This window comes from Podarcis filfolensis (assembly GCF_964270895.1).
Source record: "Podarcis filfolensis genome assembly, chromosome: 1".
Classification (NCBI taxonomy): domain Eukaryota; kingdom Metazoa; phylum Chordata; class Lepidosauria; order Squamata; family Lacertidae; genus Podarcis; species Podarcis filfolensis.
Genome location: NC_139604.1, coordinates 106,339,491 through 106,355,406, shown reverse-complemented (window position 1 = coordinate 106,355,406; position 15,916 = coordinate 106,339,491). Strand labels below are relative to the sequence as shown.

General features: G+C 42.8%; 1 protein-coding gene and 1 long non-coding RNA gene across 6 annotated transcripts in view; both read right to left on the bottom strand.

Annotated features, from left to right (window-relative positions):
• The window catches only part of LOC310766653, a 331,293-nt gene that overhangs the window by 103,849 nt on the left and 211,528 nt on the right, over window positions 1-15,916 (bottom strand). The gene's annotated exons all lie outside the window — the stretch shown is intronic.
• ESRRB (estrogen related receptor beta) overlaps window positions 1-15,916 on the bottom strand; it is a 158,647-nt gene that overhangs the window by 33,078 nt on the left and 109,653 nt on the right. For 4 of the 5 annotated variants that reach the window (XM_083616481.1, XM_083616480.1, XM_083616479.1 and 1 more), the window contains 2 exons: window positions 13,745-14,154; window positions 5,585-5,701 (listed from right to left, as the gene is read on the bottom strand). In XM_083616481.1, the coding sequence (XP_083472607.1) occupies window positions 5,585-5,701; window positions 13,745-14,141 (514 nt within the window). In that variant the 5' untranslated portion in view covers window positions 14,142-14,154. The remainder of the gene's footprint in view (window positions 1-5,584; window positions 5,702-13,744; window positions 14,155-15,916) is intronic. The other variant, XM_083616482.1, reaches the window with a different exon arrangement.

Sequence of the window (15,916 nt, the reverse complement as noted above, 5' to 3'; positions counted from 1 at the left end):
TTACCTTCCTGCCGGAGTGGTACCTATTTATCTACTTGCACTTTGATGTGCTTTCGAACTGCTAGGTTGGCAGGAGCAGGGACCGAGCAACGGGAGCTCACCCCATCACAGGGATTTGAACCGCCAACATTCTGATCTGTAAGCCCTAGGTTCTGTGGTTTAGACCACAGCGCCACCCGCGTCCCTATATATGTATATGTTGTTGTTTAGTCGTGTCCGACTCTTCGTGACCCCATGGACCAGAGCACACCAGACACTCCTGTCTTCCACTGCCTCCTGCAGTTTGGTCAAACGCATGCTGGTAGCTTCGAGAACACTGTCCAAGCACCTCGTCCTCTGTCGTCCCCTTCTCCTTGTGCCCTCCATCTTTCCCAGCATCAGGGTCTTTTCCAGGGAGTCTTCTCTTCTCATGAGGTGGCCAAAGTATTGGAGCCTCAGCTTCACGATCTGTTCTTTGGCACTTCCCTTCTTTGGGATTGGGATGTAGACTGATCTTCTCCAATCCTCTGGCCACTGCTGAGTTTTCTTTGTCCATGGAGTTTTCTTGGCAGGGATACTGGAGTGGCTTGCCGGTTCCTGCTCCAGGTGGATCATGTTTGGTCAAAACTCTCCACTATGACCCGTCCATCTTGGGTGGCCCTGCACGGCATAGCTCATAGCTTCTCTGAGTTATTCAAGCCCCTTCGCCACGGCAAGGCAGTGATCCATGAAGGGGATATATGTATATATATGGTACCAATTAATTTCTAGGCAAAGGTATCTTTAAGACATAAAGACTAGCAAGGATGCCATTTATCTGGCCCTCGTCACTACATCGTCACTACATGCAATAGTGGATGCTAGGGTGGGGCTATCTGACCTGGCAGATGTGTTACTGATGCTTTCTGGGGGGCAAGGCAGTGGGGAGGTCAGTACCATATGAATGTTCCAGTGGAGCCAATAGAGTGTTCCTGCTCACAGTCTCCTTGCCTTTCCCCTCTCCCTCCCAATAAGCAGCAGTGACTCCACCACCAGGCAGTCAGGTAAGTCCCGCCCCACAACTAGTTGACTATTTGTCAACCAATGCAGAACTAGAATTGTACAACTTAAGATGCCAAGGGCGAATGGAAGCAGCAGCTCCATAGTTGCATGTTGAGCTGCAGATCCCAACCTTTGACACCAAATGGATGCAACAGTGGCAAATCCTTGTAGGAATAAAGATGGTTAACTACAGGTAAGAAAGCTGGCATGTTAAACACGTGTGTGCTGGGCTTATATATCAGGTTTGACATGGAAAGTTTCCCACACTGTGTTTTATCCACATGCTGTAGTGAGTTTCGACTCTGCAGTGTCATGAGGGAAGAAACTGAGATGGCACATGCATTCCCTGAGTTGCACTGCATTGATTAGGGCTCTCTTAAGCAAAGTGGCCAGGATATCTGAGAAACCTATTGATTGCTCACTCTGCTCCCTTCCTGCCTCTGTTTCTCAATCGCTTTCTGCATTGCCATAACAAACCCCCAGTGCTGGGTACATCACAAGGATAGTCTTTCACAGTCTTTAAGGATTCATTTGGAGCCTTCCTCTCCACCTCCTCCCCCCGCCCCCCGTCACCATAACCTGACAAAGACAGTCTCTATTTCTGGCAAATCTTGCCTTTTGGGTTTGTGCCCAAAAGGTCTTCTTAGGCTGCAGTCGGATCCCTGCTTACTGGGTTGTAAGACCCACTGAATTCAATAGGACTTAGTTCTGAGCAGACATGGTTAGGATTGCACCACTAGTATGTGAGCTCTATCACACAGCTCCTAACCAAAGTCCTACCTAAAGAGGATGAAGAAGGAAGCTTCTTGGGTGGGGAAAGGGACTGCATGGACTAGACTGCTGCTCACTTCTTCTTCCTTCCCCAAAGCCCTTGCAACTCATCTGAGGTTCAGAAGAGCATACAGCCATTGTCAGATGGGCTTCAGACAGACAGCAAGGGTCTTTCAGCTTGTAACCAGCAACAGTCAACAAACTCTGCCAGTAGGTTTGAGGGAGAAGCAGATGTTTGCTGATGCCAAACAGAAGAGAAGCTAGAGGCAGATGCCTGGAAATATCCAACAAACTTGTTTAGTGACTTTCTGGAGTAATGTTGAGTCATGATTTCAGTAACTACTGGATTCGTTAGACACGCGAGCTCCAAATAAATCTAACTGCGCTATGATGGCAAAAATGACCTTACAGTAACTTCAAAAAAAGACAACTCCCAATTATATTATTTAGCTCTGGGCATTTCGGAGATGACATTGTGCTCAGCTGGACTCTATTTTTAGTCTGTGTGAAAATGCCCCAAAGAACAAAACACCAAACAGGGAATCTCGTTATCCCTTTGTTAAGAAGATCTGTGTTTTCACTGGGATTTTCACCAGAACTTTATAGTAAGTGACTGGTAATGGGTCACAAGAGAAAATCAAGATTTTAAAAACTAGAAAATAAGAAGAGAGCTATCTTCTATAACTGCCAGAACTGTTGTTACAGTCTGATGTGATCCTGACGTCTCTGGAGATGGCAAAAGCACACTGTATCTCTTTCAAAACAGCAAGCAGCGGAGAATTATTTAATGTGGCATTTGGAAGTGTTGGTGATAGGGGACAATATAACGAATGGGATCCTGGAAGGAGAAACATATTACTTTGAATATCAAGGCTCTCTTCTGATCAGTATGAGGTGCTTCTCATGGGAAGCACTTGGAACTTGTAAGGTTGACCTGGATATAATACTAGAAAAATGTGCACTTGGGAACAACCCTGCCTTGACTGGGAGATTGAATGGATGATCTAAGAGAGCCAGAGGTAGGAAGAGCCAATGAACCCTTCATAAACTAAAATCCCCAGCCAATTCTGCATCTCTGTGCTGAAAGTCAAACAATTTTGGATTTGTTCTTCCTAGAAAATTGCTGACTCCTTGGAGACTAAATACCATAAAACTATTTTTTTCTTGCCTTTATTGGGCTTTTTAAAGCCATTGTATTGACTGAGTTCCTTTTCTTCTGCAAATAATATTACTGCAGATAATAATAGTAATAACAATGCTACAATGATTGTTGCTAGTAGTTGCAGACTTTATAGCAGTAACAATAGTTCATGGCTACCTGCATACAGATGTATATTATCATAGGATGGAAGTATAAATTATCATGACAAGCAACAGCAGTCTGAGGTCCTGGCAACAGGGATGTTCTGAATCACAACTATTAATGGTTGCACATATAATACGATTACATGTTCAATTAAAGCAGTGTGCCTTTGGTGCAGTGTAATCTAAACTTCAGTGCTGCAAAGCCCATATGAGATAAAGAACTGGACCCTAAGTGGATGCTGGAATGAATATGGTGTGAAGCTGTAAAGGAAAAGAGCAAATCAGAGTAAGTAAAATGGAAGAATCCAAGGGACCGAGAGAGAGTTCATCTTTCCCGGCTTCCGAGGGACAACACATCGCTAGGTCACTCCACCACCTTCAAAGCAGGCTAATTTCTCTCTCTGAATCCATCACCATCCTAATCTAAAAGCAAGGTCACGAAGGGTCACAGGCCTGAGCTCACCAATGTCAGGAGAGCTCCAGTCGAGAGAGAGTGAGCGAGAGGCAGAAATTTAACCTCAGATAAGATCTGTCAATCAAAGGGCAAAACAGGGTTTAAATCTACATTACTAACAGCACTAGCTTTTTATCACTCTTGCAACACCTCAGAGGAAAGCACTATGGCTTCCAATTCATCTCTGGCTTCCACAGATGGCAGCCTGCCTGCTTTGGCTGAAATGTGCTGGGCTGGAGCACTCTCCAGTGCTGATATCCTTTCCGTGTGGGTTAGGCTGTGAGGCAGCTGTGCTTTTCCAAGTACATCGATGCAGAGAGTTACAAGGGCTACATTTCCTCCCTGTCCCCCCCCCCCATCCTTCCATTCTGGAGGGAGCCCAGGGAAATGAAGCTTTGAAGCCAATCCATAAGAATGTGTTTAATTGCCATTGAATTCCCAGTGGCGCACCTTGAATGGATGGATGGAGGGGGCGGGAGAAGAGGAGCACAAGGGGATGAGCCAAGCACTGTTCAGACAACACTGAGCAGATCAATAGGTGGGGTGAGATGGTGGGCTGAGCACTGCAGGGCAAAGGAGACCACCTGCACAGGGACAAAGGCCTCTCTCCAGCCAGGGATGTTTATCTCCTCTCAGAACAAATGGACTATGATCAAACTTCCTTCCCAGTCGTGTCTAGGGATGGGTGGGTGGGTGTGAATTTGATTCAGTTTGCACTGGAAGGCAAACCAGCATAACACACACTTTCTGAAACAATACGAGAACCGAAACACAACCACCTTTCAAAATTCACACTTCTCCAGGTTTTGTAATGCACTTCTTCAGTCAAGTAATGTGTACCAAAAGGCATGTAACGGAGTTTGTGTGTGCATAAAAATGCATGTCTTAGAGTGGGTGGAGACATACAAAAATGCATTCTATGAGGGGGAAATGCTTTGCGAAAATGTTTATAGTAGGTGAGATTTGCATTACAAGGTAAATAAGTTTTCACAAGGACTAAAAATAAAATCCTACCAACTGATATGGGACTGAAATGGACAGGTTTACTCAACCCTTCTCATTCTAACCCCACATTCTTCTGCAAACACCCTAATGTTCAGTGCACAGTTCTGTTTTTACATGTATGGAATCTTATAGCTTGTAGCATGCCAATTCTGTAAATGTTTCTTATAAAATAAATGTGTACAAATAAATGGGGAATGAAAGGAATGATTCTTCAGCCATTTTTAAGTGCCTATAAAGAAAGAGAAAGGGAATGCCACTGCTCAGATGACTCACCCCCCCTTTTTTATAAGGAAAAGGCATTTTTCACGCGTGGAAAATAAGCCAAGTGCAACCCCTCTGACGAGGGTTTCCAATGGAACAAAATATCAATGCAAACAGCACAATAGACTAAAAAAAGACAGCAGCATATTGCGTTGGGAGCCATGGCACCATCTGCACATATCCATCAGTGTTGGAGTCCTACATTCTTGCCCAAATGCCATCTTCTAAGTCCCTTCTCTGGGTACCTCCACATTCTGAGATTCCACAGAGAAATATTGTATTTTTTTCAGGTGTGGTACCCAAACTGTGGAATGCTCTCCTCAGATTGGACTGGGGAATCTTAAGTTTTTCCAGTGCTGGGCAAATACCCTTTTATTTGCCAAAGCACCTCAAAACACATTTCCATTTTTTGTGGAAGCTGACCTAGGAGGTCTGAAATTGAAGGTTGGGACACCAACTCTTTTAAACAAACTAGTGAAACATGCTCGTTAACTGCAGTTAAGCACATATGCATTTTTCACACCTGACTGTGGTGTGTTAGGTTTAGATTTGCCTGCTTTTAACCTTTTCAGTCAGGTCAGGAACAGAATTTCACTTTAGCACAACCGGCATGTCACTGTGTTCCTCCCCTTGGTCACTCAGAATTCGAACCAACTCCAGCTGCTTCCTCCTTCACATCAAAAGCATAATCTGGCCTCAGTCAGAGAGAGGTGAGGGCTTTTTAGGTGTTGGCAAATCGACAGAAGTCATGCGCCCGGCTCGCCTTACCTTCTTTCAGCATCCCCACTTTGAGGCATTTCATGAAGCGACACGCCTGGCAGGATTTGCGCCTCCGTTTTGTGATTTCACACTCATTGGTTGCCGGGCAGCTGTATTCAATGTTCCCTGCAAAGACAAAGAGGGGCTCACTAAGGACTAGCACCAAATAGAAGAGAAGATGACTGCAGGCTTTTATGCCCTCAGAAGTGTTGTTTAAACAACAAAAAAGGAATCGCTGCTTTGACCAGTGCCATTGTTACATGAGCCCTTCTACAAATTGGGCAGGTGTATCAGTTTTGATTTCTCACTTGTTTCTCATTTTTCCAGTCCTAAATTTAATTCTCTGCATTGCCACATCAGTTTGCAGGTTTTTCTTATGAAAAGGAAAAGTCCCCATGAAGATTCTTCAGCATTTTAGTATGAATGTCCTCTGATTATTTCTAAAATGCATATGTTTGTATGCACTTTCGTCTAATATGCACATTTCTGCAAAGCAATTTCCCCTAATATCATGCATTCTCACATGCCATTTTCACTAACGTGCATTTTTATGCATGCATTTTATCCCAGTATGTGTGTGTTTGTACACATTACTTGGCCGGAGAACTGCACTGTAAAATTCAAAGAAGTGCAAATTTGAAGGGTGGCTGTTTTTCGGTGCTTGTATTTTTTTCAGGAAATGCAAATTAGGTAGTACATGAAAACTGAATCAAATTTCTTTCCTACCCCTAGTTCCTGCAAATTAGGCTTACAATCTACATTTAAAAAATGAAGGGAGGTGGTCAGAAGTTTATAAATTCATGAATAGTGAGGGTGAGGTGGCAGACGAAGAACAGTGAAGATAAAGATTCTAGAAAAGATTTCTTGCAGATACAGTTCTGACATTACCCTTTCACATATATGCAAACACACACACACACACACACACACACACACACACACACACACACACAGAGCATGCCTTTTCAAAGTACTTTGAGAAAAGAAACCTAATCAGTGGATATGGTCTTGAACCCAAGTTTATTTATGCATAGAGAGAGGAAGTGTACTGAGATGACCTTAAACAAGTCACCATCCTGCAGTCTTGGTACATCATCTCTTAACTTTGGATAATCTTTCTTACATCGTCCATACCGGAATGAATGAAGCTGGGTTGAGATATGACTTGGACCATAGGGCTGCTATTAAAAGCAACCGCACCCTGCCATTCATTTTTTGGCAAAAATGTGGTGCAACATCACATAGTTCCCCACCCCTTGCGCCATGTCATTGGCTGATGCTGGAGAATGCAGGGAAACATATGGCATGATGATATAATGTCAGGCATTTCCTTAATGACATACAAGGAGAGGAGGAAAAACTTCAACATGGGTTGCCATTTTTGGCAGCGGCCCCATTACAGGCATAGCTTCTGGTTCTGAAATGAGCTAAGGACTGAAAATCACATTGAAATTGCTACTTACTTGATTTTTAAAAGAATAATTATCACGCTGCCAAAACAGCAGGATGAACTAGTTAACTCCCGGGGCTTATTAAGGAACACTGTAACCCCCAACGATGCTGTCTCTGAGCCTGCCTGCCTTACAAAAGGGTTTCACCTTCAGAGTATTATCTTTTAAGACCCACATCCTGACAGTCAACACCAACGTGAGGCAGTTTCATTTCTCTGATGCCCTTCTGCATGCTCACACAGTCCTGCCACCACATGGTTAGATTCAGGAGCTCGGAGAGCAGTACCAGCTGCTTCCATTCAGTCTATACCGTGGCACTGCACAGCGCCTGAATTTCAATAGCCGAGGAAGTATCAAATATCTCTAAAAGCTGGAAATTGAAATTCAAGCTTGATCTCTAGTTAACAAATGAACTGCAGTAGCAAGGCAGGTACAGCCAGCCAGCCACAGAATCCCTGCTTTTCTGCAGTGCCTCCCCTCACACACACACACACACACACAAGAATCAAAGAATTATAGAATCATAGAATTGCAGAGTTAGAAGGGACATGGAAAGCACAGTAGGTTTGTCTGTTTTGCATTCCTTTATTTAAATCACCCATTTCTCCCTTTCAAATGCAAGGGTACAATTCCTTCAGAGCAAACCTACAGTTTTATCCATCTTCAGGTAACAAAGAATTAAAAAAATAAATAAATCTGGTGTCAAGAATCAGCCAGCAATGTTGCTTTGCGACCTGCACATCCTTTTATCAAACTTTGTACCAAGTCACAAACAAGAAACTGTTCCGGTGCATTCATGTTGTCCCTGACTAAAAGGGAGGAACTATGAAAATATCGCCGATAAACGTTAATGCCATCAGATCACCTTGTATTGTGTCTGATAGTAAGAGCAATGTGCTGCAGTGAACGGGTGCAGATAGGCTTAAGCAGCAAAACCCCTCTTTCTCTCTTCTTTAGAGAAAAGCACAGGTAAAAGAAGGTAGCAGTCAACCTCATTCAAGATAAGCAACTCTCTTCAAAATTTAGCAAAGTTCTCTGCTCTGTTGTTGTTGTTGTTGTTTTATTCCTCCCCACCCCCACAACTTTCCCAATTTCTTTTATGGGTCCTGAGGCTGCCTGCCAACAGGACAGAACCACTCACGCTGCCTTGCAATTTCTGTAAGTGCCCTGTGATAAAGTGATGAGATTAACTCATTGGGATTCCAACAGCCTTCCCACCGGCTGGCAGTCATGCTGCCACTTCAGTCACTGTGGACTTGGAGCAATCTGGAAGCCGAAGGAGTTCCAGGGTGTCTTCAGAAGCCAGAGGAGGAACCTGCGCACGCCAATGAGCAGCAGCAAAAGATGCACACATGCATGCATGCTCACACATGTGTGCGAGAGTATGCTTTGAGCATGTCACTCATCCTATTGGACCATGCATAATTGAGGGAAATGACTTCAGACAGTGGGCTAGCTAGGAGATCCAGGGCTTGAAGTGGGACATAATCTTGAAAGCAACCCAGGACTTTGTGCGCTTAGATCTCAGAGCCCTCTTTGGCCCAGAACAGAACAGAGATATGCAACATCAGCAGTCTTGGGGGCTGACAGACAGCATGCGGCCCCTGGATTGGCCAGGGTGGCTATAAATACTGAGAGCTCAACCTTTAATCCTTTCCCTGTGAACAAGAGCAGAACCTGCATCCTGCTATTTTCTAGCTCCCATTCCCAGAATTCAGGAGTAGAGAATCGGGGATAGTATCAGCATCCTCAGACAAATGCCAGGACACCTGCATCTCAGCAGGACCTACTGCTGATGCCCACTCTGCCCCATCTGCACCGTCCGTATGGGAGGTGCCTGCCATTTAAAACTACCCCTAATTTGCATTGCTCTGTGGTATTGCGGAAAACATTGTTTATTATTATTCTGCATTGCCTTTGTTCTGACTGTAAGCCATATTGTAGCAGTCAGAAAGGTGGAGTGTAAATTAGGAGTGTGCATCAGTTCAAGGTGGGTCGCAAATAACAAGGCGAGTTGGAATCCATATAGGCACACACTCAAACTGGATCAGCAGCCCCCCTAATGTCTTGTGCCACTCTGTAATTTCTGTACCTCCTGTATTTCTATGTTTCTTTAAGGCATTGGGCTTTGCAAGAAGTGAGGCTGTACAAAAGGCCTGCCAAGCACCCAGGAGCTCTGGATTTTGTTGTAGTTGTTAAAGCACAGAAGCAGACCCTTTTTAAAACAAGATGAAAGCTTCATTTAAGGTTGTTGTGTATGTGGCTTTTTTAAAAAAAATAAAACCCTACATTGCGCTGTTTTAACAAAACAAAACAAAACAAAACAAAAAAGAGCTCTTTGGAACTCTGCAGACAACATTTTGGACAGCCTCACATTGTAAGGTCTACTGGAAGAAACAAACAAGGACTAGGATGGAAAGGAAAGGGAAAGGGAAAGGGAAACAGAAAAGGAAAAGGAAAGGGAAAAGGAAAAGAAAGGCTGGTGTGAAGCTACAACATTGGGGGGTTTTTTTAGCATACTACAAGCAAGACACACCACTCATTCGCCTCTTAATTATCATATGACTTGGAAGAACATGAGACAAGTCTCCAGTCTGATGCCCCCTGCCTCCTGGGAAAAATAAAGAAAAGTGAGTCCCTTTACTTCCTCCTCAGAAAGCCACTACACCTTTTCATCCAGAATTTGGCAAACTTAACCCACTCCGGAGGGTCTCCCAGGCTTGTAAATTCCATCCATTTTGGCCAAAAGGGGAAAAAATGTATAGTCCATTTTTGGATTTCCCATTCTGCTGAATGGAGAACACAGAGCCTCATTTTACACAGAATGGATTGGAACCCAAATTACAGAATCAACGTGAAAAGAGCAAAGAACAACCCAGAAACAGATGGATTTTGTTTTAATGCACAAACGCAGATGCAAGGTGAAGCTTGGGGCCTATTTTCACTCCTAAATGTGAGAAAATAAAATAAATGAAATGAAAGATGGTCCATTCCCCATAATTCTGTAGAGAGAAGCTACACTGGGGGCTTTGTAATTAACTAAAATAGAATTACTCTGTCCCACAACCACTCAGCACAGAGCACTGCGCTGCAGTCACTTTCAGAGTGGTCCACCAGAAAGCCCTTCTCTGGAAGAGGGGGAGGCTCAAACTTATTCTCCTTGTGGAGAACATATACATCAGGTCTAACTTTGGAATAGCTACCCCTGCCCCCCACCCCACCCCAACAGAAACCTACAAGGAGCATTCTGTTCCATTTTACATCCTCTAATTCAAAAGTCCTCTCTCTGTCAGGACTGAACAGCACTTGGCTGCTGCTGCAGAAGCACACGGCTATTTTTGATGTACGTTCAACAACTGTTACAGTGAAGTGACTGCCAGCTATTGTTAGGAGGCATTTCCTGGTTCTGTAGCATCGGCTGATGAATAATATTACCATAACTCTGTATTAATGCATCTTCTGTCATTCGCCCCCCGACACACACATTTTGAAGTGGTAATAGGTGCTAAGGGATATACAGACTGAATATAAATGAGGACCTTGAGGGTGTCCAATGATCCTATCTCACAGGATTGCTAACATGTTAACAGCTGAAAGCCATGGAAATCGACAGTGGCCCTTCTTTGTAAAGTTGCCGAGCATGACTTCACTGTCACAAGCAAAAATAAGGGTCAACCCATAATAACAATCAAACATGACAAGCATGAGGATGCACATACTTTAAATGAACAAGCCCTGGAAGTCTCAGGGTTGAAAGAAGATGTGACACAGGAGACCTGTGTTCGAATCTTCCCCAACCCCCTTTAAAGCAGCCATTGGAGGCTCCAGTTTTGATCAGAGCAGTGGCAGGAGGGCAGGGCAGCTCTGATATATTTTTATTGTATAGCAGTATACAAATATCTTTATAACTAAATAAATTCAGTGCTTGTCACGGAATCATAGAATTGTAGGGTTGGAAGACTCTAGGATCATCTAGAATGGTCTAGTCCAGCCTTTCTCAACCTGTGAGTCCCCAGATGTTGTTGAACTACAACTCCCATCACCCCTAGCTAGCAAGGCCAGAGCTCAGGGATGATGGGAGTTGTAGTCCAACAACATCTGTTTTTTTTAAATACATATTTATTAAGATTTTACAAAACAAAGAATTTCATCATTTCAAAATGCATCATTTCCATACATAAAGCTCAAGAAAAACAAAAATATATGACAGAAAAAAAAGAAAAGAAGAGAAATAGAAAAACAGAAAAGAGAAAAACACTCTTTCTTAAATTTATAAAGTTCCATGCCCCTCTGTCTTGACCTCCTCACATCCCCCTTTTTTGTGTTCCACTTTACTCCAATCAGATTCAGCAAATTCAAAACCTTGTTTCAACCATACTTAATGTTATATTCTAATTATTATGTCCCCATTTTCCATTTTTTTAATCCGTACCTCATCTTATAAAATATGACATAATATTGTTCTGTTCAAAACCGCTTATCCTTTTTTTCTTAGATTCTTCTTTTCACACACCTTTGACCAAAGTCACACAAACCCTGTTGCTTTTACTTCCCACATCCTATTGACACTCAAAGATTTTACAGTATTTTTGTAGATAGTCCTTAAACTTTTTCCAGTCCTGTTCCATCGATTCTTCTCCCTGGTCACGGATTCTGCCAGTCATTTCAGCCATCTCCATGTAGTCTATCACTTGCGTCTGCCATTCCTCCACGGTGGGTAGATCCTGTGTCTTCCAATATTTAGCTAGAAGTATTCTTGCTGCTGTTGTTGCATACATAAAGAATGTTCTATCTTTCTTTGGCACCCATTGGCCAACTATGCCCAAGAGAAAGGCCTCTGGTTTCTTAGGGAAGGTACTTTTAAATACTTTCTTAAGTTCATTATATATCATTTCCCAGTAAGCCTTAACTCTTGGGCAAGTCCACCAGAGGTGAAAGAATGTTCCCTCAGCTTCTTTACATTTCCAACATTTATTGTCAGGCAGGTGATAAATTTTAGCAAGCTTGACTGGGGTCATGTACCACCTGTAAATCATTTTCATAATGTTCTCCTTTAAGGCAATACATGCCGTAAATTTCATACCGGTGGTCCACAACTGTTCCCAATCAGCAAACATAATATTATGACCTAGATCCTGCGCCCATTTGATCATTGCTGATTTGACCGTTTCATCCTGCGTGTTCCATTTCAACAGCAAGTTATACATCTTTGACAAAATCTTAGTTTTTGGTTCTAACAGTTCTGTTTCCAATTTCGATTTATCCACCTGGAAGCCAATTTTTCTATCCAAATTATAGGCCTCTCTTATTTGATAGTAATGAAGCCAATCTCGCACTTTGTCTTTTAATTTTTCAAAACTCTGCAGTTTCAATCTGTCACCTTCTTGTTCCAAAATTTCCCAATATTTTGGCCATTTAGCCTCCATATTGAGCTTTTTCTGAGCCTTAGCTTCCATAGGTGACAACCACCTTGGGGTTTTACTTTCCAGCAAGTCTTTATATCTTATCCAGACATTAAACAAAGATTTTCTGACAATATGGTTTTTGAATGCCTTATGAGCTTTAACCTTGTCGTACCAAAGATATGCATGCCACCCAAAAACATTATTAAAACCTTCCAAATCCAAAATGTCTGTATTTTCAAGAAGCAGCCAGTCTTTCAGCCAGCAGAATGCTGCTGATTCATAGTACAATTTAAGATCTGGCAGGGCAAATCCACCTCTTTCTTTTGCATCAGTTAAAATTTTAAACTTAATTCTAGGTTTCTTGCCCTGCCAGACAAATCTAGAGATGTCTCTCTGCCACTTCTTGAAACAATCCATCTTGTCCAAAATTTGCAAGGATTGAAATAAAAATAGCATTTTAGGCAATACATTCATTTTTATAGCTGCAATTCGACCCAACAGTAGTCCAACAACATCTGGGGACCCACAGGTTGAGAACCGCTGATCTAGTGCAACCCCCTGCAATGCTGGAATTTCAAATATAGCATCCATGGCAGATGGCCATCCAACCTCTGCTTAAAAAGAGAGTCCACCACCTTTCCAAGGGAATCCTTTCCACTCTCAAACAGCTCTTATGATCAGAAAGTTCTTCCTGGTGTTTAGTCAGAATCTCCTTTCCTGTCACTTGAAGCCATTGGTCTGGGTCCTACCCTCCACAGCAGGAGAAAACAAGCTTGCTCCATCTCGCATGTGACAGCCCTTTAGATATATGCAGGTGGCTATCATTTCTCCTCTCTGTCTCCTCTTATCTGGGCTAAACACACCCAGCTCCCTCAACCGTTCCTCACAGGGTTTGATTTCCAGACTCATTTCAGCTTATCCATATCCTTAAACTGTGGTGCCCAGAACTGGATACAGTCCACCAGGTGTGGTCTGACCAAGGCAGAATAAAGTGGGACTATTACTTCCCTTAATCGGGATACTATACTTCTGCTGATGCAGCCTAGAAGATCCTTTTCACATGTACACTGCTTGCTACTGACCCAAATGGTAAGGATTGCAAAGCGTTTCATTTTTCACTTGGGTACCCTGCAGTCTGACTCCACATTCACCAAGAGTCTCAACTGTCAGCTCTAACCCTTTTCTAAAAACATAACACGCCCCAGATCTTATTTCAGTTATTGGGAAACATACGACAACAGCTTCTACTTGCAAACCAAAGAACCCATTTTAACACATTGCATCCCTTGCATCCCTTCTCCCAGCCCCCATACCTTGAATTGTCCTCTTGAAGAAGGCTTTGCATGCTTCACAGGATGCCACTCCATAATGGTACCCGGATGCAATGTCCCCGCACACTAGGCACAGCCTCTTGGGGATGGCGTTCAGCATATACTCGCACTTGGTGGGCGAGTCTTCCATGATGGCGCTGGCGCAGTCGTCGTACCGTTTGCGGCAGGGCCCTCCGCCAATCCCCGCACTGCTGAACATGGGTGGTGAATCCAGGCCATTGGGGTGGCCACCTATAGTGATGCCATAGCCACCGCTGGCGTCGGATGAACCACTTGGGCTGTGGTGGCTGATGGCGTCGATGCCGGAAGATGGGCTGGATGGCTCAGTCTTGATGAAGGATCCACAACTGGAGGTGAGGTGCCGCTCATCTGTGGACATTCTGCCTAACAGCCTGTGGGTAGGAAGTACAGGAACCTATTAGCTGATGGGGACACACACACACACACACACACACACACGGAACTGGAACAGAATCTGCTTCAACATTTGATTGTTAACAAGTACTTTTCCAAAAGAAACCAGAGTCCTTTTTGTTGGGGATAATTCAGACTGAAATTCCCAGGTGTCAAAAAATGTTGTTTATGTATGCCACTACTGCGGCCTGTGTTTCATTAGCCCAAAAATGAAAAACAAGTGAGTTCCCAGCTAAAGAAGAATGGCAATTTAAGCTGATGAAATATGTGCAGCTTGCAGACTTAACATAAAGAATAAGCGAAGAAGAAGAACGTACGTTTAGAGAAGATTGGAAAACGTTTATTGAATATATGGGAAATAATTGTGCACAGCTAAAAACGCTGGCAGTATTAAGATAAATTCAACAGTGTAAATAAGTTTTGATGGATCCAATAATGGAATGCTGAATGGTATAGTTTTTGTAAAATATGTAGGGATTCATGATATGTAAAATCAGCTACGGAAAGAGAAGAAGGGAAGTCATTGTTATCTTAAGGATGTAAAAATGAGTATTTTAAATTGTAAAACAGAAATATATGTGTGTGTGTGTGTGTGAGAGAGAGAGAGAGAGAGAGAGAGAGAGAGAGAATCTATTTCAACATTTGAAACCATGCATTGAAATATAGTGTGTTTAACATTTACTCATTTATACATACATTCACCACTACCATGATGGTTATGATATTCTTCAAAAAATATCCAAAAAACAGATGTGTGGGGTGGGGTGAGGCCTTTTTTCTTGTAGCTGAAGCCACAGAGCCTATCAGAAGCTTTCAGAATCTGCCTTGGGACAAACTTCTCGTCATTTTAATTTATAATTTTAATTCAGTAGGATGCCTTCTTAGTAGCTTAATCAAACTCAGAAACATGAGAACCTTTTCTGAGTCACCCCGGTTTACTTCACAATTCACAGTGCACACAGAGCTGATGAACACCACTAGTACATATATTTCAACCAAACTGGGTATTGTTGGGTACTTCCATCATTACCCATTTCCCACAGTATATCTGTGCATATATTATAATTATTATTAATTGGTTTAGATGCAACTAACTTATCTCGCTAGTGGACGGCCATGCAAGGCAATTCCCCACTCCTCCTCCAAATGCCCTCTTGTCCCCCAAATAGGCTGGGGGGTGTTGGGGAAAAAATCCAGAATAATATGATGGGGGGAGACTGTTCCATCAGGCAAGCAGACATGCTTCACTGATGGAGCAATTCCCTTAGTGCTACACTGAATTCCACCCATTAAATTCCTATCCTGCCCTTCCTCCCAGGGTGATGTACCTGGAAGTGGTTGGATGAACCAAATGTTCTGTTGACATCAGAATGGAAATTTTGATAATTGCCATGATTAATGTTTAGGAGTCTCAAAACCAGATACATGAACAGTTGTAGTGACAGACATTGGGCATACGGAAAACTTTGCTGGAACTGGAAAAATGCTGTAAAAAATTAGAATTTTGCACTATCGAAGCCACTGGTCTGACATTTTAAAAAAAGAATTCTTATCTTCAGATTATAGTGATCCTTCTAGCTAATTGTGAGTCTTCCTTGTGAGGAATTATTAAAGCATTTGGGGCCTTTTTTATTTAGAAAAAAGAGGGACATTAAAGAAGTTTCTAAAATTAAGAAGGGTGCAGAGAGAGTGAATAGAGCAAAACCCTCATATAGCCCCAGAACCACCAAAATTAATTCA